This window comes from Ostrea edulis, chromosome 7 (genome assembly GCF_947568905.1).
Source record: "Ostrea edulis chromosome 7, xbOstEdul1.1, whole genome shotgun sequence".
NCBI lineage: Eukaryota > Metazoa > Mollusca > Bivalvia > Ostreida > Ostreidae > Ostrea > Ostrea edulis.
This window is the reverse complement of record NC_079170.1, coordinates 264,315-288,849: the sequence shown is the minus strand read 5'-3', so window position 1 is coordinate 288,849 and position 24,535 is coordinate 264,315. Positions and strand designations below refer to the sequence as shown.

The 24,535-nt window shown below is 35.1% G+C and overlaps 1 protein-coding gene across 2 annotated transcripts; it reads right to left on the bottom strand.

Annotated features, from left to right (window-relative positions):
* Nucleotides 1–1,696: 1,696 nt before the first annotated feature.
* On the bottom strand, nt 1,697–17,646 carry LOC125657040 (uncharacterized). Of its 2 annotated transcripts, XR_007363167.2 has the most exons (5): nt 17,398–17,646; nt 13,390–13,412; nt 8,690–8,807; nt 3,614–3,774; nt 1,697–2,411 (listed from the first exon to the last, which is right to left on the bottom strand). XR_007363167.2 is itself a non-coding variant. In XM_048887677.2 (4 exons), exons 1-4 carry the CDS (start codon nt 17,447–17,449, stop codon nt 2,134–2,136), a joined length of 609 nt encoding a protein of 202 aa, XP_048743634.1. In that variant the 5' UTR covers nt 17,450–17,642; the 3' UTR covers nt 1,697–2,133. The 2 variants fall into 2 exon arrangements, 1 of the variants encoding a protein (XP_048743634.1); XM_048887677.2 differs by lacking the exon at nt 13,390–13,412 and having other exon boundaries at nt 17,398–17,642.
* Nucleotides 17,647–24,535: the final 6,889 nt, after the last annotated feature.

The following is a 24,535-nucleotide window of genomic DNA, read 5'->3' as shown; positions in this document are numbered from 1 at the left end:
TGTTCAATGATCTGTGCATGATATGGTTACCATAATGTGTGTATATTGACCAATAAAGAATAACTTATGGACATTTTGTTTAACTAGTCATGTGATTATCGCCCAACACAATGTACACATTCATAGACAGTATGCAAATACAGATATTCGTTCGAATGGGTCAGGGTTGGATCATTTTAACTTTTATATGAAACTGAGCCCATAATTGGGTGAGGAAACTTACAGTCAAGTCCAATTTTGCATAAAATCCTATGACACCACTTGAGGATGGAGCTTCTTTGATACACAGCGATGTAACATTGCGATGTCATTTGTGGATGTTTACTGGGATTGAAGAAATTCAACGATAAAACGACCTCAAAGTTTTACAGTACTATGACCATAACAAATAAGAATGACGTTTTTTAATGAAGACCGTTTAAGTTATCAAGCTGATGACCGTGTCCTATGTATCGAATCCTTCTTTTATGGATCGAGGTCAGAGTGTAATTTTTGATAACCTATATTTTGCACCATGACTTTCCCGAAGTAAACAAGTGACAGAATGTTTAGCGTACAAGTTGTGACGACCTTGCCACTTCTTAGGGCGGATGTTGAAAAGTAGGCACCAATGACAATATCTTTAATCTCTTAAACTGAATTACAGTATAGAGAAATAAACATAATATAGGTGTACATGTAAGTCGTGAGGAGAGAGAGAGAGAGAGAGAGAGAGAGAGAGAGAGAGAGAGAGAGAGAGCTAGAATACAATGTTGTCAGTGGGTGGATGGTTAACCTGGAGAACACATTATCTTAGAAATGATTTTAATGAATTTACTTAAATTGATTAATTTACTTCTGTTTTGTGTTTTATAATTTTTTTTTTCAAATCTATAGATATTTATAGATATTCGGTTTTTGTTGTAATAGGTCGCCATAAGCAATGCCCTTGATTGGTTTATAAAATCATCATTACAATTGAACAGATGATGAAATTCATCTCCTATCTCTTTCATATTGCATAACTGACATAGTCTATTTTCTCTGGGTTGACCACACCATCTCTCTGTTTCCATAGGTAGTTTGGTACTACATGTTCTAAATTTACACAGTGTTTTTAATTTCATTGCCCCCTCCCCCATTTTTTTTTTTGCTAACTCAGAATAAGGCATGTAAAACAGGTAATTAGGAGAGCACGAGGAAGAATTAAGATCAAATTCAGATATCAGATTTAAAAAGATTTGCTATTCAAAATAAAGATATAAGTTGCTTTGAATTATTTACATAAATCTCGATATCAACTAATAATGACAGGGTAACACACATAAAATAATTTGCCCATCCCGCTCCAATGTTAGTGGTGTCTGAATATTAAATAGCTTCGCAATTCTCTCAATACTACAACAACAGTTGAATCTCCGTGGAATTTTCTTCCGGATATTGCATACACAGAGAATTGTGGGTAAATTAGCACACAGTCATCGTAAAATCATAATGATCCTTTGTGTCGATTTCAAATTGAATACTGCGCATCGCACAGGTAATTATCAGGATGAAGCCCTTAAAATGACACAGGTAATTATCAGGATGAAGCCATTAAAATGAAACAGGTAATTATCAGGATGAAGCCATTAAAATGACACAGGTAATTATCAGGATGATGCCATTAAAATGACACAGGTAATTATCAGGATGAAGCCATTAAAATGACAAAGGAGAAGATACTTCAAAACTGATATTTCTAAATTACTGGTCCTTCTGGTTTATGTATACACATGCAATAAATACGAACAATTTAAATGAATAACAACATTTCACAATTTTCTAGTCTCATCAGAAAATGTTCTGTCAGTATTCATAATATTGACATTAGCTATAAAATGACATCAATTTATTGATACTAGAAAGCTTCGTGTATCTCATAATATTGCCAATAAAATACTTCTTATCACTTTGATTATTCAACTAACACAATTCAGAATCGTAAATAATTTGTTTATTTCCCTACTTACCTAAACGATTTATGTGTAAAGGCCTTGGAAATGTTATCGGATAAAGGACGAAACTTACAAAAGATATGTATGTACGTATATACAGTTTATAAAATTTGAATAAATAAATAAAGTATCACAGCATTTGAAATCTGAACTATAGTTAATGACTATAGTTACTACAGTGCCCCGAATGTGTGTCCACAGCACCAGGGGGAAAACACTGAGTCACTGATGGCACATTATGACGTAAAGAGGTCCCGGTAGGGGGCGGGTTTTCGTTGTGTATTACTGCTGTTGTTGTGTATTCGTCATCGTTCTTGTAGGACGTGGATGCTGAATACGCAGATACGTGTACGATCTCAGAATAAGCCGGAGGCGGATCCATCGTATACGGTGGCGGTTTTAGGACGTGTTTGAAATTAGGATCACAATGACTACCTGAAAAACAGAATATCGTCTTTTCTCTAAACTGTGTTGTATAGGTAAAATTGCACTATATGAAAGGTGAAGATAACGAACAGTGATCAAGCTCACAACTCCTGAAGGAACACAAAATAAAGAGTTGGGCAAACACGGACCCCTTGGCACACCAGAGGTAAGATCAGGTGCCTAGGACGAGTAAGCATCCCCTGCCGACCGGACACACCCGCCGAGAGCCCCAAGTCTTGATCAGGTAAACGGAATAATCCGTAGTCAAAATCAGTGTGCCAAGAACGGCCTAACAATCGGTATAAAACATGTCAGACAGCATTTGACCCAATGATAGGTTGTATTGGCAAACTAGATGGTTATAACGACTATATAATTTGCGAAATGCTGACTTCGAACGAGGCCGTTGAAACCCCTGTACCATCAATTTGTTTGACAGTAGCCTGTCTCGATATAAAAGCTGATCATACGCAGAACAAGCTCTTGTGTATCGAATCAGTTGAGATATATAAACACCATATGCAGGTGATAATTGAATATATTGCTGCATGAAAATGGAAAGTTTGCGACGGAGAAGCTGAAATCATCCCATCTGTCATAAAGTTGAGTTGTTAGTTTGCCGTTCATATGCATTTTCAATAAAATAAAAGTGCGAAGCAGATCTATATGTATCATGGTTACAAATAATATTTGCAAGACACAAGATAAACACAAAGATTCGCACATGATTTTAAAAAAATCCAACTAACGAAGTGATAAATCTCTGTGTCTTAAGAGAAAAAGTGAACAAATGCTTCTGAAACCTTCATGAATCATCCTCATGCAAGATTTGTTGACCCCGGATCCCGTGTCTTTTGTAAAATATCTTGGAATCGTACTCATCCCAAACTCTTGTTAGACTCAGTGGTCAACATCAAGAACTCAACCCTGTGATAAAATAGCCACCATGAACATCATACTCAGATGAGACCGCAAAAACCGAGGCCACAGCAGTTCTGGCACAAAAAAGATCCCTCCCTGCTCAAAGGTTGTAAGCGCCGAGCGTAGGGCTAAATTTTTACAGCCCTTCACTGGTAACGGTGACGTCTCTATATGAGTGAAAGATTCTCGAGAGGGCGTTAAACAATATTCAATCAATCAGGTGTTCAACACACATACCCTTTGATATAATGGGCATCATGAACTTTACAGTCAGCGTTTAACATACATACCATTTGATATAATTGCCATCGTCCCCGGAGTATGTCTCCTCCTGAGCGGCCGTATTGCGGTTCTCTTTTGTTTATTTTTCTGTATGCAGCAAAACACAACCGCCGCCACAACACCCAGAAACACGAGGCCACCAAACGCACAGCCGACTATCAGTCCAATGCTGAAAAAGTTAATGGTCAACCATGTGTTTATAATGCTGCAGAAAAAAGTTAAACGTCAACCATGCGTTTATTAGAGACATTATTTGTCGAAATGCGCATCTGGTGCATCAGAATTGGTACCGTATAAATTTTACATTATGACCCCTGGGTCGAGGCCTCTGCTGGTGGACTGTTAGTCCCCGAGGGTCTCTACAGCCCAGTAGCTAAGTACTTCGTTACTAGCTTGAAAATACGGATGTATATTTAATTGCTGGGATAAAATTTAGAAATTCATTTCAAAATCAAGGATTATCTCCCTCATGCATAGCTCTTATCCTTGGACGAATTTGGCTCCAGTTTTTGGCACTCTAGTTTTCCTTTTAGCTCTTACAAGTTTATTGTTATTTCGAATTTCCAAAATTTCCTTTTTGAGCATCACTGAAGAGACATTATTTGTCGAAATACGCTTCTAGTGCATCAGAATTGGCATCGTCGGAAACCCATGGTCGGTCGCTCTAGACGATTACCTACCGTGGGTCACAAGGCCGATATTTTCGCACAACTCATTAAAATGTGTGATCTTACGTGACCTATCAAGGACCAATGGGAATCGCCGTAAATATTCCCGGTACTCAATGCGACAGCTGTAATGGCGGTGCCCATGAAAGTGTGTATGTTTTGTTGTGCCACTATCAAAGATATATAGATGAAAACTCCAGATTTGGCACCCAAAATGGCTGATTATTTTAACTAACACTTCACTTTCATATGACATGTGCCCCCCTCCCTTTCGGAAATCCTGGATCCGCCTCTGGTATGTTTATTATCATCAGTGCTTCATGGCACGTGAATAGAATCAGTCATGCCTGATACAATTTAAAAATTAGATGCAAATTTGAATTAAGATATGGTCTTACAATCCCGTTCACATGTCATTTTGTAATTAGCGTAAGTGAGACATCAATTGTGTTTACACGAGAGAGATGCACGTTTTAGATCGAAGGTCACAATTACTGGCTCAAAACTATGTGCCGACAACACAAATAGAACAAATTACGACAGTACTTAATACGCAAGTAAGTTTAATATACCTAAAGAAACCGATGAAATACGAAGTCTGTTAAAAATACCCACATACATTGTTCCCGTATGATGGAGCTATACGAACTCGTGCTGGAATTGTAAACCTGTGGAAACGCTTGGTAACACAGGGCTTTTTCCTCCCGTTTTATAGACACAAATGCACCCCCGCTTCAATAATGCAGATAAAGCATCTCGCTGAAATTTTTGTAACTTGTCCAACTTAAACGTAGTCAAAATCTTGGCTTCCAAAGCATGTTTTTCTATGCTACCGAGGACTGGAAATAAGGGACTTTTTCATAGGTTGAATATCGCAAACGGAATGGTAAAGCGACCAATCGCATATACTGTAGAAGCTGAGACACACCTTCAAGCGAAAATACTGGCCTTGTGACCCACGGTTGGTAATCGTCTAGAGCGAAACTGTGGGTTTCCGACGATGCAGAATTGGTACCGTATAGATTTTAATACTAGAATATAGTTGTCAGATTATCAGGTTTCACTGTATAACTATACAACTGTATATATGCTACTCAAAAGGGAGACAAGGAATTTAAAGAATTCTGAAGTGACTCGAGGGAGCAACCATTTTGTTATCATCACTCTTGTAATCTGTCATCAGTTGTTGGAAATATTAGAGTTATATGACACCCCCCCCCCTCCGGAAATCTCAGGGCTATACAGTGATATCCGGAAATCTCAGGGCTATACAGTGATATCCGGAAATCTCAGGGCTATACAGTGATATCCAGAAATCTCAGGGCTATACAGTGATATTAGTTTGCTATATGTAAATGTATTGCCTTCGGATAAATGGATAATAAAAACTTTATTCATTTCATTCGATGCCTATTTGATGGTACTAGGGAATAAATGTTTTAATTCCTTATATTTTGTAATTTGTGGTTTTTTTTATGTCAATGTAAAGGTCGTTGCTCTTAATGAGGAAGGAATTACATTGAAACCGTGTAGGTTCATTATTTAAAAAAACCTCATTGGTACATGTAAATATTGAATGAACAATGTTATGCACATTCTGAATGAGAAAATAGAACAACGAATCAATTCTGTTAATTCGATAATCCCTAAAGGCAATCAAGTGTTGAGAACCACAAAGTTTATTCAAATAAAAACAAAACCTTTGAAAATTCAATTCAAATCTAAAATTTGATATTAGTTTCATTTTCTGTATGGAATACAAAAATTTGATATTAACATCGACTGTAAATTGGATGGTGAAGTATCGATTTCCTGCGTTCCTGATTGCATATACCCGATAAATTGTAAAGCTATGAAAATGTTGATTTAGCTCTCATCATGAAATATCACTTGTTTTAAATTTCTGTACACACAGGAATAAGAGATTTATCAAACATGTCTAATGTTAACAGACATGGGATACTGCAATATCACTCTAAAGCTAGGATCGCCTAATGTTAACAGACATGGGATACTGCAATAGCACTCTAAAGCTAGGATCGCCTAATGTTAACAGACATGGGATACTGCAATAGCACTCTAAAGCTAGGATCGCCTAATGTTTACAGACATGGGATACTGCAATAGCACTCTAAAGCTAGGATCGCCTAATGTTAACAGACATGGTATACTGCAATAGCACTCTAAAGCTAGGATCGCAACTCCGGCGTTTCCGTTATGTAGCAACATTCACCTACAGTAGGATTTCATCCATTTTTGATGAATAAGCTTATATGATGGAGAACCAATTACCGTGTTTCTATATACATGTAGTCAGATTTCTGTAGAACGAAAGCGTAGAAAAAAAAACTTGGGGGAGAGGTCAAAATTGGACCTGAGGAAATTGGCAAAACCTGGGGAGAGGCAAAGCATACTGCAAATTCAAAGACAAAAAGAAATGGAAGGGGGGGGGGGGGCGTGGATTAAGTCAGAGAGATGTCTGTAGGGGATATCCTGTTTACTGATTAGATTTCCGTAAGTGAAATTCTGCTAGTACTGTATAATAGTCAGACTTCCGATGGCACTGCCAGTTTTCCTAAGGAAATGCTACTAAGTAGCCGATTTCCAGGGAGAAAATGGCTAAAGGAAAAGGGCAACCAAATAATTCTGACAAAACGCCCGTCCCGTACCAAGTCATACAGGAAATTTTATAGACCAACTGCTGCATCCGAAACCTTACTGTACATCAGTGTTAAATTCCAATGACGATCATTCATGATGTGAGAAATCAACCCTCTCTTCTCCTATTTTAACCTGATTGAAATCCCAAAACTTAATTGTATATGAAATTGAAATCCCAAAACTTAATTGTATATGAAATTGAAATTCCAAAACTTAACTATATATGAAATTGACATTCTATAAAACTTATATGTATGTGAAATTGTAATTCCAAAACCTTTGTATTTGTAAAAGATATGCCTAACCGTATGACAGAAGAAATTTTGCTTTGTTTTGAAAAGTTTGAGAAGCTCAAGGGAGGCAGACGGTCGGACGAGAATTTCCCGTGAAGTGTGGTATAATACATATTACCGTCCGTCCCGTTTTAGCGAACTCTAACAAGATAGTCCTAACCTTTCTAATGACAGGTCTCTCCAAAGTAGACTGTGACTTAATTGAAATGAACATTGAAATTTCAGACAGCCTAGGATTGAAAGGGATTAAAACGTAAGACTATTGGATGAGAAAAGTAATGGATGAGCAGGATGTGCTCCTTCGCCTCGGTATTACAGAGTCTAGCATAGGTCAAAATCTCTGACAATTCACCTAAACTCAATGGCGATATCCACAGCTACCAGCAAGAATAGTTATACATATGTATCGATGAAATAACTATAAAAAGTAAAGCCAAAAACAAAAATTAAATTCTTAAAGTTGTCATCATCTTCGTTAGCCAATGGTTTACGATCAGCTCTGCTTCTCTACAAAGCGGAGCGGATCGTAAACCCTTGGCTAGCGAAGATGAGTTGCCAGGGATTTATATAAGGATTCGTGATGTCCATTTGAGTTACTGAGCGCTTGGCAATGTAATATGTTTTTGCCTGTCTATAATTTCAGACACGAGTTACGTTCAAGATCGTAGCGGCTAGCTTAGCTGCTAGGCTAGATATCTAAGTCTAATGAACGCCTAGCTGCTAGGCTAGATATCTAGGTTTATTGAACGCCTAGCTGCTAGGCTAGATATCTAAGTCTAATGAACGCCTGGCTGCTAGGCTAGGTATCTAGGTTTATTGAACGCCTAGCTGCTAGGCTAGATATCTAAGTCTATTGAACGCCTAGCTGCTAGGCTAGATATCTAGGTTTATTGAACGCCTAGCTGCTAGGCTAGATATCTAAGTCTATTGAACGCCTAGCTGCTAGGCTAGATATCTAGGTTTATTGAACGCCTAGCTGCTAGGCTAGATATCTAAGTCTATTGAACGCCTAGCTGCTAGGCTAGGTATCTAAGTCTATTGAACGAACTGTATGAATTAACGCTTGTTATCCCTACGTAGTGATAGTCTAGATGTTGATTAATTTCATAGCACTACGTAACCGCTACAATCTTGATCGCAGCTCTGGCTCGACTTAAAGATTTGAACTCATGACCTTTGCGTTAGTCTGCAATTAATACATAGCTTGTATGAGTACATGTATTTATAAGCAAGCACTTAGTACTCAGAAAACATAATATTATACGTGTGTATTAGCACAGCACGTTAGTACACTAAAGTTTTATATGACGGAAATACAATAACACTAGTACTAAAAATCTCATCTCAAGCCACTGAGAGGTTGTTCTTTTTATTGCTGTGCTATTCTCCCCACAAACGTGTAGGTAGCTTGAGATGTAAAAAGCGATCAATACATTAACACAACGGTTATACAAATACGTACTTATCAGCACAGCAGTATTGTTCATATGTATAGCCACAGCAACCGTGTTCACAGTAGAGATAGGTACTGGTAGCAGACAGCGAGTAGTCATTCCGACAGACCTCCCACGACGCAACCTCTATAAATAGACACATGGTTACAATTATCTTCTCATGACGCAACCTCTATAAATAGACATATGGTTATAATTAGCTTCTCATGACGCAACCTCTATAAATAGACACATGGTTATAATTATCTTCTCATGACGCAACCTCTATATATAGACACATGGTTACAATTATTATTACATTACACAACCTCTATAAATAAACACACGATTACAATTGTCTTGTCATGACACAAACTTTGTGGTCTTTTTTTTTTTTTTTTTTTTTACAAGATTACAACTGAATTCCTATAACGCCACCTCTACAAATGAATTTAAGATTACAATTGCCTTTCCGTGACGCAACCTCTACATATAGATACAATTTAACTTGGAGCATACATGAATAATACAAACGATATAGTCTACGAAATTCTTGCATGAAATGTGATGAAATTACCATATCAACATAGAAAGTTTTAAAAGAATGGATATTAGCTGAAAATGGATCATTGTGAAAAAAAATGGACTCGCTAAGGCGCGGGTTATGCATTTTTTCTGCAACGTTTGTAACCAATCCAATAAAAATAAAAATATCAAGATATGAAGGTTACAAACACAATGTAATCAAAACCAGACTTCTTGGACCCGCGCCGTATACTCTGTGTCAGAATATACTTATGAAGATTAGAACCGCAGAGTATACTCTGCGTCAGAATATACTTATGAAGATTAGAACCGTAGAGTATACGGCGCGGATCTAAGAAGTCTGATTTTAATTAGATTGTATTTGTAACCTTCATATCCCGTGTAATAAAGCAAAGGAAGCATTATATCATTTAATTAAGGTATACTGGATTTTATCATTTAATTAAGGTATACCGGATTTTATCATTTAATTAAGGTATACTGGATTTTATCATTTAATTAAGATATACCGGATTTTATCATTTAATTTTGGTATACCGGATTTTATCATTTAATTAAGGTATACTGGATTTTATCATTTAATTAAGATATACCGGATTTTATCATTTAATTTAGGTATACCGGATTTTATCATTTAATTAAGGTATACCGGATTTTATCATTTAATTAAGGTATACTGGATTGGAACAAACAAACGGTACATGTATATTTTTTCCATAACCAAGCAAAACATTATACTTTCGTGAGACTTAGCTCAAATATTGCTATTTGCTTGTAGTTTAGAATATTGTTTAGTATTCTACATATACCAGTATTCTTCATGAATGAAAAGGTGAAGGTAACGAACAATGTGACCTATAGGCAATGCAAAAGAGTCAGGCAAACATGGACCCCTGGACACACCTGTGGGATCAGGGGCCTTGGACGAGTAAGCATCCCCTGTCGATCAGTCACATCAGCCGTAAGTCCAGTATCTTGATCAGGTAAACGAGGTAACCGGAGTCAAAATCAATGTGCCAAGAACGGCCTAACTAACAATTGGTATGAAACACGTCAGATAAAATCCTTCTTCTTTAATTGAATTTTCGCTGTATTTGTGCAGTAGCGTAAAGGTCCATCTAATTCAACACCAACCAAGCTATAAATTCCGATTTGAAGTTTGATAGTAGGCTCATTCAGATAAAACGTAAGCATGGAAGTCCTGGTTGGGATATCTTTGAACACTATGTCGTTTATCAAGTTTTCTGAAAATTCACTGAGAGATGAGGATTTAGGTTTCTCCAACATTTTCTTTTTTCAGAGAAAAAATCGCGTGTATCTCATGAAATATGAAAAATGTCATCACAATGATATTGTCTAATTAAATCTAATATTAATTTAGATAATTTTTTCTTTTCTGAAAACCTTTGTAGAAATGCACTGAATTTTATACAATGTAACTCTCCATGCTTTAATGTCTATTGAATGCGATTTGGTACTGCAATCAGATACCCAGACCATAACTTGTGATTGCCGCTGCATTTTCTGTGGGGGTAGACAACAGGACTCATCTGATACAGAGTCGATAAAATTCAAGAACATTTCCGGCAAGGTATGAGCAAAATGTCATTATCCGTGTAGAGATGGATTATTATGGATTCACAGAACTGCGCTTTAGAGTGTGAACCTACATAGAATGCCAAGCATCGACACCGGAGGTTCAACTGATGCCTGGGATGATATTCCAAGATCTAAGTCCCACCAACGCTTCTAAGAATTATAACGAATCGTGATGAGGCTTATAAAACTTCTGTATGTAAGCATGTTTAGGCTACTTTATCCTTTCCTATACTTTGAACATATTTCATTGTATAAATATACAAAGGGATTAGTTACAAGTTCTAGCAACTTAGAAAACCTCTCTCGTTTCCTTTATATGATAGTATGATTGTGATGAAGCTTATAAAACTTCTATAAATAAACATGATACGTTTCCTATGACTGATTCCAGAAATAAGTACCACGTTGAAGAATGTTAGGCTCTGTCTGTAGGCCATTACATCCGCGGTTTAAAGTCTCACACGAGAGGTCATTACATCCGATTTGAAAATCTCACACGAGAGGTCATTACATCCAATTTTAAAGTCTCACACAAGGGGTAATTACATCCGGGTTTTAAAGTCTCACACGAGAGGTCATTACATCCGGGTTTTAAAGTCTCACACGAGAGGTCATTACATACGGGTTTTAAGGTCTCACTCGAGGGGTCCTGCACTTTCATACCTAGTGCCTGACAGAGGAACAGTCGTTACCTATGACGTCTACTCTGATCTGTCGCAGCCGATGCTCAACTGAATCCAAGACCTAGCGCTCATAAAGCGAGCAGCTAATTGTCTGAACTACCGCTCATAAAGCATTTCAAAATTTTCAAATTTTAGGTAAATCGTGGTCTCTTGTTTAGAAAAATGTAAACGATAAAAGAAGTTATACATGTAATTTCTTTCACTCTCAGAGCAATAAATGACAAAATCGTTTGATTTAGTGAATTACTTTTATTGGGAGACTTACATTTTTCAAAAACTCCTTAAAATTTGTGCCATTTTATTGATTTCCCTCTATCAAAAATGACTGTAAATAATAAAAATTACTAGATAGGAGACATATTTGAAGCCCTATAAAATTGTAAAATTCAGGAACTTCGCCCTGGACCTACTGGGGGTCTCAGGGCGACCCCCAGATCCCCTTCCTCATAAAGTTGCGTCCCTAACCGCAATTCCTGGATCCGCCCCTAACTACCGCTCATGAAGGAAACACCATACTGGCTGAACTACCGCTGAATTGTGAAGGGACAGTCACCTCATGAATCAACCTCTTGAAAGACTCTTGTTATATTGGCATTGTTTAGATGCACTACGGTAATTGTGTTTACAAATGCGGTTAGAAATCATAGTTCATCTGTTTTTCATGTCATGCGCTTATTAAAAGCACTAGTAAATAAAAAAAATTCTTATTTTATTTTATTTCGTATGTTACCAATAAAAAGTATTTGCAAAGATGCACTTACAAATGTATTTGCTATGGCTACATGTATCAAAGATAAAAAAGGAGTGATGCCTTGGCCATAATTAATCAATATATATATATCTATCTATCTATCTATCTATCTATCTATCTATCTATCTATCTATATATATATATATATATATATATATATATATATATATATATATATATATATATATATATATATACATACAATCTTAACATTACTAGAAGGTGGTGTCTACCATCTGAATGCTTCCAGTTGCCACAAGAAAGTGAGGCTTAGGTGGCAAAACGATACTTATGAATGTGTTTTCTTCCACTAACATTTTTGAATCAATCTAACATTTCTTAGAGACTCCGATTATTTCGTTTTGCGTGACTATTTCCTTTTATAAATCAAATATGGAAGAGGGGGATGTGCATTTGGTTTTGGACATGTAATGTGATCCAAGAATATGCCAATATCCGAGCAGATTTCAAAGTATAACCTACATTTGTATTCTAACCCCAACCCTGACATTTGTATTCTAACCCCAACCCTGACATTTGTATTCCACCCACCTTGTGATCATGTTTATCTAGATCAACGTTCAAAACTCTGCAGTAATTAAAACTCTGCAGTAATGGCTATAAATCCAAATTCACACATTAAACAATAACATACAAATACTGTTTTATCTCCCCCTTGTTTTGGTCGTGTGTTTGATTTGAAGTTTTATTCATCTAACAACACCAAGTAATACGTACTTACATTTGTAATAGTTCAAAACATGATCTCTCTCTCTCTCTCTCTCTCTCTCTCTCTCTCTCTCTCTCTCTCTCTCTCTCTTTCTCTCTCAGATTGATCGTTTCATTTTCACATGACATTCATAATTCATGGATATACCAGCCATTGTTAGATATCGGTTTCCATCACCATTTGCTGTCGTAAAATAACATCTAAATATTTATAAAGTAAGTAAGTAAGTAAATGATTTATTATAGTGACATGTGTTTTATACATTACAGAAATGAAAAATACATTAAACAGAATAATAGGAATTTAAACACCCGGCCCATCGGGCCTATATGTCACTTTTAACAGAAAAACCCCATTAGATAATAAACACAGCGGTACATGTACATGTTTGTAAAAATGTTTGGTAAAAGTTCTACGTACATTTGTAGACCTGCATTTCCAAACTACAAAGATTCAATTATGGAAATATTAATTGTCAGCTCCTAAGGTGGGGTACGTTGACAGTAAGGTGGGGTGCGTTGACAGTAAGGTGGGATACGTTGACAGTAAATCCTAAGGTGGGGTACGTTGACAGTAAATCCTAAGGTGGGGTACGTTGACAGTAAGGTGGGGTGCGTTGACAGTAAGGTGGGGTGCGTTGACAGTAAGGTGGGGTACGTTGACAGTAAGGTGGGGTACGTTGACAGTAAGGTGGGGTGCGTTGACAGTAAATCCTAAGGTGGAGTGCGTTGACAGTAAGGTGGGGTACGTTGACAGTAAGGTGGGGTGTGTTGACAGTAAGGTGGGGTGCGTTGACAGTAAGGTGGGGTGTGTTGACAGTAAGGTGGGGTACGTTGACAGTAAGGTGGGGTGTGTTGACAGTAAGGTGGGGTACGTTGACAGTAAGGTGGGATACGTTGACAGTAAATCCTAAGGTGGGGTACGTTGACAGTAAATCCTAAGGTGGGGTACGTTGACAGTAAGGTGGGGTGCGTTGACAGTAAGGTGGGGTGCGTTGACAGTAAGGTGGGGTACGTTGACAGTAAGGTGGGGTACGTTGACAGTAAGGTGGGGTGCGTTGACAGTAAATCCTAAGGTGGGGTGCGTTGACAGTAAGGTGGGGTACGTTGACAGTAAGGTGGGGTGCGTTGACAGTAAGGTGGGGTACGTTGACAGTAAGGTGGGATACGTTGACAGTAAATCCTAAGGTGGGGTACGTTGACAGTAAGGTGGGGTGCGTTGACAGTAAATCCTAAGGTGGGGTGCGTTGACAGTAAGGTGGGGTGCGTTGACAGTAAGATGGGATACGTTGACAGTAAATCCTAAGGTGGAGTGCGTTGACAGTAAGGTGGGGTACGTTGACAGTAAGGTGGGGTACATTGAGAGTAAGGTGGGGTGCGTTGACAGTAAGGTGGGGTGTGTTGACAGTAAGGTGGGGTGTGTTGACAGTAAGGTGGAGTGCGTTGACAGTAAGGTGGGGTACGTTGACAGTAAGGTGGGGTACATTGAGAGTAAGGTGGGGTGCGTTGACAGTAAGGTGGGGTGTGTTGACAGTAAGGTGGGGTGTGTTGACAGTAAGGTGGGGTACGTTGACAGTAAGGTGGGGTGTGTTGACAGTAAGGTGGGGTACGTTGACAGTAAGGTGGGATACGTTGATAGTAAATCCTAAGGTGGGGTACGTTGACAGTAAATCCTAAGGTAGGGTGCGTTGACAGTAAATCCTAAGGTGTGGTGCGTTGACAGTAAGGTGGGGTGCGTTGACAGTAAATCCTAAAGTAGGGTGCGTTGACAGTAAATCCTAAGGTGTGGTGCGTTGACAGTAAATAAATTTCATTTTGAAAATAATGAGGGTATAAACTCTGACATTTCACGCCGACATACTACATAAAGCTGTTATGTATCTATTTCCCATTATACATATGTATTTATACATATTTACATTTCCATTGTTTTGGCCTGTGACATCTTTACAGGGTTAGGGTTAGGGTTTGTACCGATAGCCATTTCCTCATGAATGCGATGCTAATGTGAATACTGTCCGTATGAATCTTGATAACGTGTATTTCAATGACTGGGTATTCTGACAAGAATGAAAGTAGAATGTAAATGTCGAAAATAAATTTTGTTTTGATTGCAGACAGTTTCATTTCAAATATTTCATTATGTGTTGTAGGGGGTCAGAAACTCAGATTGCATTATTATAACATGCATATGTTAATTCTTGTATTTTCCCACAAATCATTCATATCACACAGTCAAAATAATTAAATACAATAATACAATGATAATAAAGAAGCAGGAAAACATGCAGTTCCAAAATATATTCAAATCAGTTAGCGCTTTCTGGATTTTAACATCCATCCTCAGGTGAATACAAATATTGAATATATATAACTTCGTCATTTTCAAATCAAATAACATTTTCATTTCACATCAATGTTCTGTTTTCACTGCCTTTATCGAGTAACAAGTAAAGGCTTCTTGACAAGATCATACTACAGGTAACTAAGGAATGACTGAATAGCAACTCTTCACAACAGCATACTTTCCAATGAAGCTCTTACGCGCGTAATACAAAAATCATCACGCGCGTAATACTACAAACATGTCTCCGTGAAGGGTCGCAGTTCACGCCCTCATGTATTTAACGGAATGAAACCCATTTCTTTAGTAAATGTCAATGTTTCACTGCTTGCAATATTTGTCTATCATTGCGTACAATAGTACATTATGCCATTCTCTCTCTCTCTCTCTCTCTCTCTCTCTCTCTCTCTCTCTCTCTCCGTGTGTGTGGGGGAAAAAGAAGAAATAAGAAAAGAAACCTGACCGGTGTGGACTCTTTATAAGACGTTGTCGGATGATGTTTGCGTTTTGCTAGATATTACAAGAAATTATACTGTAAACGTACTTTTTTCCACGGGTTCATAAGTCCGCGGAATCACAATTTCTGTTTATTCCGCGGGTAGAAAACTGCATGGGCGGATTTTTTAGATTGCCACTTAATGTCTTTCATTTACTTTAAGTACGCTGGGATAAATTTCCGTGGAAAATTTGTGACCGCGTACATAGCGTAAATTAATACCGCGCTGAAAAAGTACTTCAAACAAAGATTTGCGGACCCCTATCACACTCATAAATAAGAGTACCCGGTGATGGCGGGCCCCCAATGAAATAAAGATGGAAAGAAGAACAAGGAGAAAGTTACATCACTGCCTTTCGTAGGTTATCTTAATTTCAGCAGGACGTTTGAGGGGAATACAGACGCTTGTCAGACCGGACTTAGTGCAGTGCTATACACCAGGAACAGAGGGGCATAGGTAGCTAGAGTTTTCCGTTAACGGTCCCTAAGAGATTTCCCCATCCACTAATTGCTGTGGAAACGAGGGAGGTATTCATATTCAGTCTCTTATCAGGAAAGACACGCTCGTTTCCACTGAAATTACCCCTCCACAAGCCTCATTTTCTGACACGGAAATAGGCAATTGTTTAGAGAATCTCTTCACTGGTTTTGCTTTTGTTCTTATTTTCAGTAGTTTTACTGGGTTTTTTTATTCTGTAATATAGAAATCACAGTAACGTGCAGTTGTTCACTTTGAAAAACTATTTTGCAAAAACAAAAACCGCTCTACCCAGTTCCGTTTTAATTGAAATTTACACATTTACAAAATGATATCCATACACAATGATATCCATATAAATGTGATTTACACAATGATATCATATAAATGTGATTTACACAATGACATCATATAAATGTGATTTACACAATGATATCCATATAAATGTGATTTACACAATGATATCATATAAATGTGATTTACACAATGATATCCATATAAATGTGATTTACACGTGAAATTCCTGTTTTAAAAATACACAGGTATTTCACGTTAAAACACGTGCGGCACATTTCCTTACGTTTTGTATATCTCTTTATGCATGCACGATGTGTACCAGTAGTTTCTAGTATTTACTGGGTATATTTTCTAATGTATGTGTATTGCTAATATTATTCTTACATTCAAATTCGCATTTCCTATGTAGTTAATCCTTGGTTAACACAGAAAATAACTAAACTTCAAAGGAAACGTGCGTGCAATAAACTCGTCCTTTAATGGACACGTGGATTACAACGTAGATAAAATTCTACCTGTAAATATTTCATGATCTCTCTAATAATACGTACCTACATCGTGTATAATTTCTCTCGATATATCTTAAACTAGACGAGTCAATAATCACCGTTATCTCTCTCCTCTCTCCCCCCCCCCTCTCTCTCGTTCTTTCTCTCTCTCTCGTTCCGTCTCTCTCTCGTTCCGTCTCTCTCGTTCTTTCTCTCTCTCGTTCCGTCTCTCTCGTTCTTTCTCTCTCTCTTGTTAAGCGGGTAATTCTATAGGATACAGACAAATATTATTTCAGATTATTTTGATAAACTTAAAAATGTCTTACCTGATACAATCCAGGCATTCAGCAGAGCCAGCACGGTGGCTTGAGGGGTCATCTTTGCATCCTATCTTTGAGTCAAACACTCTCTTTACAGTTTCCTCGTAAAGTGCGAGTTCAGAATTTCATCAACATTTGTTATCTTAAAACTTTAATTCAAAATTAAACCTTACCAAGATTTTGGTTTTAAAAATTCAAATATTTACTCGGAGCAATGCAGGTAGCGTTTAAAGTCCAGTCAATACAATCTCAAGCCGGGTTTGGTATCAGAATATTGACCCGTTTTCCGATCTCTTGTTCCAGCCAGAGGAGTTATTCAAGCGAGAATAATCGATTTGGATTTTTGTTTTTATTTTCAATACAGACTACTTCCAACCGCCTTTGGTTTTTCTCTCATTGATTTATTGGTAGAAGTCAGATAGGTATCGTTTCTTCTAATTATGGGAGAACAGAAAGAAAAACACATTTTCGCGTCTCTGAAATATATAGATTTGGTAAACAAAGTGCACGGTAATGGGTTGAATGTGAAAATCACGTATAATGTTACAATACATATTTATACCTAAATCACTTATAATGTTAGAATACACATTTATACATAAATCACGTATAATGTTAGAATATATATTTATACCCAAATCACTTATAATGTTAGAATACATATTTATACATAAATCACGTATAATGTTAGAATACACATTTATACATAAATCACGTATAATGTTAGAATATATATTTATACCTAAATCACGTATAATGTTAGAATATACATTTATACATAAATCACGTATAATGTTAAAATACATATTTATACCTAAATCACGTATAATGTTAGAATACATATTTATACCTAAATCACGTATAATGTTAGAATATATATTTATACCTAAATCACGTATAATGTTAGAATATATATTTATACATAAATCACGTATAATGTTAGAATATATATTTATACATAAATCACGTATAATGTTAGAATACATATTTATACATAAATCACGTATAATGTTAGAATACATATTTATACCTAAATCACGTATAATATTAGAATATATATTAATACCTAAATCACGTATAATGTATATTTATACCTAAATCACGTATAATGTTAGAATACATATTTATACATAAATCACGTATAATGTTAGAATACATATTTATATCTAAATCACGTATAATGTGAATACATATTTATATCTAAATCACGTATAATGTTAGAATACATATTTATATCTAAATCACGTATAATGTTAAAATACATATTTATACCTAAGTCACGTATAATGTTAGAATACATATTTATACCCAAATCACGTATAATGTTAGAATGCATATTTATACCTAAATCACGTATAATATTAGAATACATATTTATACAAAAATCACGTATAATGTTAGAATATATATTAATACCTAAATCACGTATAATGTTAGAATACATATTTATACCTAAATCACGTATGATGTTAGAATACATATTTATACCTAAATCACGTATAATGTTAGAATACATATTTATACCTAAATCACGTATAATGTTAGAATACATATTTATATCTAAATGACGTATGATGTTAGAATACATATTTATACCTAAATCACGTATAATGCATACATGTATTTATACCTAAATCACGTATAATGTGAATACATATTTATATCTAAATCACGTATAATGTTAGAATACATATTTATACCTAAATCACATATACAATGTTAGAATACATATTTATACCTAAATCACGTATAATGTTAGAATACATATTTATACCTAAATCACATATACAATGTTAGAATACATATTTATACCTAAATCACGTATAATGCATACATGTATTTATACCTAAATCACGTATAATGTGAATACATATTTATACCTAAATCACGTATAATGTTAGAATACATATTTATACCTAAATCACGTATAATGTTAGAATACATATTTATACCTAAATCACGTATAATGTTAGAATACATATTTATACCCAAATCACGTATAATGTTAGAATACATATTTATATCTAAATCACATACAATGTTAGAATACATATTTATACCTAAATCACGTATAATGCATACATGTATTTATACCTAAATCACGTATAATGTTAGAATACATAATATATCTAAATCACGTATAATGTTAGAATGCATATTTATACCTAAATCACGTATAATGCATACATGTATTTATACCTAAATCACGTATAATGTTAGAATACATATTTATATCTAAATCACATACAATGTTAGAATACATATTTATACCTAAATCACGTATAATGCATACATGTATTTATACCTAAATCACGTATAATGTTAGAATACATAATATATCTAAATCACATACAATGTTAGAATACATATTTATACCTAAATCACGTATAATGCATACATGTATTTATACCTAAATCACGTATAATGTTAGAATACATAATATATCTAAATCACGTATAATGTGAATACATATTTATATCTAAATCACATATACAAAGTTAGAATACATATTTATACATAAATCACGTATAATGTTAGAATACATATTTATACCTAAATCACGTATAATGTTAGAATACATATTCATATCTAAATCACGTATAATGTTAGAATACATATTTATACCTAAATTACGTATAATGTTAGAATACATATTCATATCTAAATCACGTATAATGTTAGAATACATATTTATACATAAATCACGTATAATGTTAGAATACATATTTATATCTAAATCACGTATAATGTTAGAATACATATTTATATCTAAATCACGTACGTAATGATAATACGTGTAAGTGGTGTCGTCTTTATGATTGGTATACTGTCAGTTCGGTGTCTTATAATTTATTGATATGGAATCGATTTCATTACATGATATCGCCGTAGTGTTAATTTTCTCCTGAAGTATTGCTTTAACTCATCAGAAGAAGGTGTTATAGCACAATATAGTTTGATTTTCTCCTGAAGTATTGCTTTAACTCATCAGAACAAGGTGTTATAGCACAATATAGTTTGATTTTCTCCTGAAGGATTGCTTTAACTCATCAGAACAAGGTGTTATAGCACAATATAGTTTGATTTTCTGCTGAAGTATTGCTTTAACTCATCAGAACAAGGTGTTATAGCACAATATAGTTTGATTTTCTGCTGAAGTATTGCTTTAACTCATCAGAACAAGGTGTTATAGCTCAATATAGTTTGATTTTCTGCTGAAGTATTGCTTTAACTCATCAGAACAAGGTGTTATAGCACAATATAATTTGATTTTCTGCTGAAGTATTGCTTTAACTCATCAGAACAAGGTGTTATAGCACAATATAGTTTGATTTTCTGCTGAAGTATTGCTTTAACTCATCAGAACAAGGTGTTATAGCACAATATAGTTTGATTTTCTGCTGAAGTATTGCTTTAACTCATCAGAACAAGGTGTTATACAATATAGTTTGATTTTCTGCTGAAGTATTGCTTTAACTCATCAGAACAAGGTGTTATAGCACAATATAGTTTGATTTTCTGCTGAAGTATTGCTTTAACTCATCAGAACAAGGTGTTATAGCACAATATAGTTTGATTTTCTGCTGAAGTATTGCTTTAACTCATCAGAACAAGGTGTTATACAATATAGTTTGATTTTCTGCTGAAGTATTGCTTTAACTCATCAGAACAAGGTGTTATAGCACAATATAGTTTGATTTTCTGCTGAAGTATTGCTTTAACTCATCAGAACAAGGTGTTATACAATATAGTTTGATTTTCTGCTGAAGTATTGTTTTAACTCATCAGAACAAGGTGTTATAGCACAATATAGTTTGATTTTCTGCTGAAGTATTGCTTTAACTCATCAGAACAAGGTGTTATACAATATAGTTTGATTTTCTGCTGAAGTATTGCTTTAACTCATCAGAACAAGGTGTTATACAATATAGTTTGATTTTCTGCTGAAGTATTGCTTTAACTCATCAGAACAAGGTGTTATACAATATAGTTTGATTTTCTGCTGAAGTATTGCTTTAACTCATCAGAACAAGGTGTTATAGCACAATATAGTTTGATTTTCTGCTGAAGTATTGCTTTAACTCATCAGAACAAGGTGTTATACAATATAGTTTGATTTTCTGCTGAAGTATTGCTTTAACTCATCAGAACAAGGTGTTATACAATATAGTTTGATTTTCTGCTGAAGTATTGCTTTAACTCATCAGAACAAGGTGTTTTAGCACAATATAGTTTGATTTTCTGCTGAAGTATTGCTTTAACTCATCAGAACAAGGTGTTATACAATATAGTTTGATTTTCTGCTGAAGTATTGCTTTAACTCATCAGAACAAGGTGTTATACAATATAGTTTGATTTTCTGCTGAAGTATTGCTTTAACTCATCAGAACAAGGTGTTATACAATATAGTTTGATTTTCTGCTGAAGTATTGCTTTAACTCATCAGAACAAGGTGTTATAGCACAATATAGTTTGATTTTCTGCTGAAGTATTGCTTTAACTCATCAGAACAAGGTGTTATACAATATAGTTTGATTTTCTGCTGAAGTATTGCTTTAACTCATCAGAACAAGGTGTTATACAATATAGTTTGATTTTCTGCTGAAGTATTGCTTTAACTCATCAGAACAAGGTGTTATAGCACAATATAGTTTGATTTTCTGCTGAAGTATTGCTTTAACTCATCAGAACAAGGTGTTATAGCACAATATAGTTTGATTTTCTGCTGAAGTATTGCTTTAACTCATCAGAACAAGGTGTTATACAATATAGTTTGATTTTCTGCTGAAGTATTGCTTTAACTCATCAGAACAAGGTGTTATAGCACAATATAGTTTGATTTTCTGCTGAAGGATTGCTTTAACTCATCAGAACAAGGTGTTATAGCACAATATAGTTTGATTTTCTGCTGAAGTATTGCTTTAACTCATCAGAACAAGGTGTTATACAATATAGTTTGATTTTCTGCTGAAGTATTGCTTTAACTCATCAGAACAAGGTGTTATAGCACAATATAGTTTGATTTTCTGCTGAAGTATTGCTTTAACTCATCAGAACAAGGTGTTATAGCACAATATAGTTTGATTTTCTGCTGAAGTATTGCTTTAACTCATCAGAACAAGGTGTTATACAATATAGTTTGATTTTCTGCTGAAGTATTGCTTTAACTCATCAGAACAAGGTGTTATAGCACAATATAGTTTGATTTTCTGCTGAAGGATTGCTTTAACTCATCAGAACAAGGTGTTATAGCACAATATAGTTTGATTTTCTGCTGAAGTATTGCTTTAACTCATCAGAACAAGGTGTTATACAATATAGTTTGATTTTCTGCTGAAGTATTGCTTTAACTCATCAGAACAAGGTGTTATAGCACAATATAGTTTGATTTTCTGCTGAAGTATTGCTTTAACTCATCAGAACAAGGTGTTATAGCACAATATAGTTTGATTTTCTGCTGAAGTATTGCTTTAACTCATCAGAACAAGGTGTTATACAATATAGTTTGATTTTCTGCTGAAGTATTGCTTTAACTCATCAGAACAAGGTGTTATAGCACAATATAGTTTGATTTTCTGCTGAAGTATTGCTTTAACTCATCAGAACAAGGTGTTATAGCACAATATAGTTTGATTTTCTGCTGAAGTATTGCTTTAACTCATCAGAACAAGGTGTTATAGCACAATATAGTTTGATTTTCTGCTGAAGTATTGCTTTAACTCATCAGAACAAGGTGTTATAGCACAATGTAGTTTCATTTTCTCCTGAAATACATCAGAACAAAATGTTACAAAATGTAGTGTGTCCGTTGGACATATCAAGGGAATCTTCTAATTAGAATTAAAATCTCATTATATACGGGAATCTTATAATTAGAATTAAAATCTCATTATATTGAAAGAAAAGCAAAAGGACGACAATTTCTATGTAATGTAGATTTCATTCCCATCGGAGCCAGATTGTTTGTAAGATAAATTAATGTAGATTTCATTCCCATCGGAGTCAGATTATTTGTAAGATAAATTAATGTAGATTTCATTCCCATCGGAGCCAGATTGTTTGTAAGATATATTAATGTAGATTTCATTCCCATCGGAGCCAGATTGTTTGTAAGATATATTAATGTAGATTTCATTCCCATCGGAGCCAGATTGTTTGTAAGATAAATTTATGTAGATTTCATTCCCATCGGACCCAGATTGTTTGTAAGATAAATTAATGTAGATTTCATTCCCATCGGAGCCAGATTGTTTGTAAGATATATTAATGTAGATTTCATTCCCATCGGAGCCAGATTGTTTGTAAGATAAATTAATGTAGATTTCATTCCCATCGGAGCCAGATTGTTTGTAAGATAAATTAATGTAGATTTCATTCCCATCGGAGCCAGATTGTTTGTAAGATATATTAATGTAGATTTCATTCCCATCGGAGCCAGATTGTTTGTAAGATATATTAATGTAGATTTCATTCCCATCGGAGCCAGATTGTTTGTAAGATAAATTTATGTAGATTTCATTCCCATCGGAGCCAGATTGTTTGTAAGATAAATTAATGTAGATTTCATTCCCATCGGAGCCAGATTGTTTGTAAGATATATTAATGTAGATTTCATTCCCATCGGAGCCAGATTGTTTGTAAGATAAATTAATGTAGATTTCATTCCCATCGGAGCCAGATTGTTTGTAAGATAAATTAATGTAGATTTCATTCCCATCGGAGCCAGATTGTTTGTAAGATATATTAATGTAGATTTCATTCCCATCGGAGCCAGATTGTTTGTAAGATAAATTAATGTAGATTTCATTCCCATCGGAGCCAGATTGTTTGTAAGATAAATTAATGTAGATTTCATTCCCATCGGAGCCAGATTGTTTGTAAGATAAATTAATGAGATTTCAAGATGTACATGTACGATGAGTGCCGAAAGATCAAAAGCCAACTCGGGGTCATTCTATATACATTGTATACTATTCTCAAGAAGTAAACTATCAAATTCAATATGCAGACAAGCGACTTTGTGTAATGTTTGTTCCAATAAATTGACCCCAGCGCCCATAAAGCAATAACGCGTGTGCCTGGGGTCTATCAACTTCTACACGATAATTAATGCTCCGGTTTATATGGAGAACCAAGGGTTGTA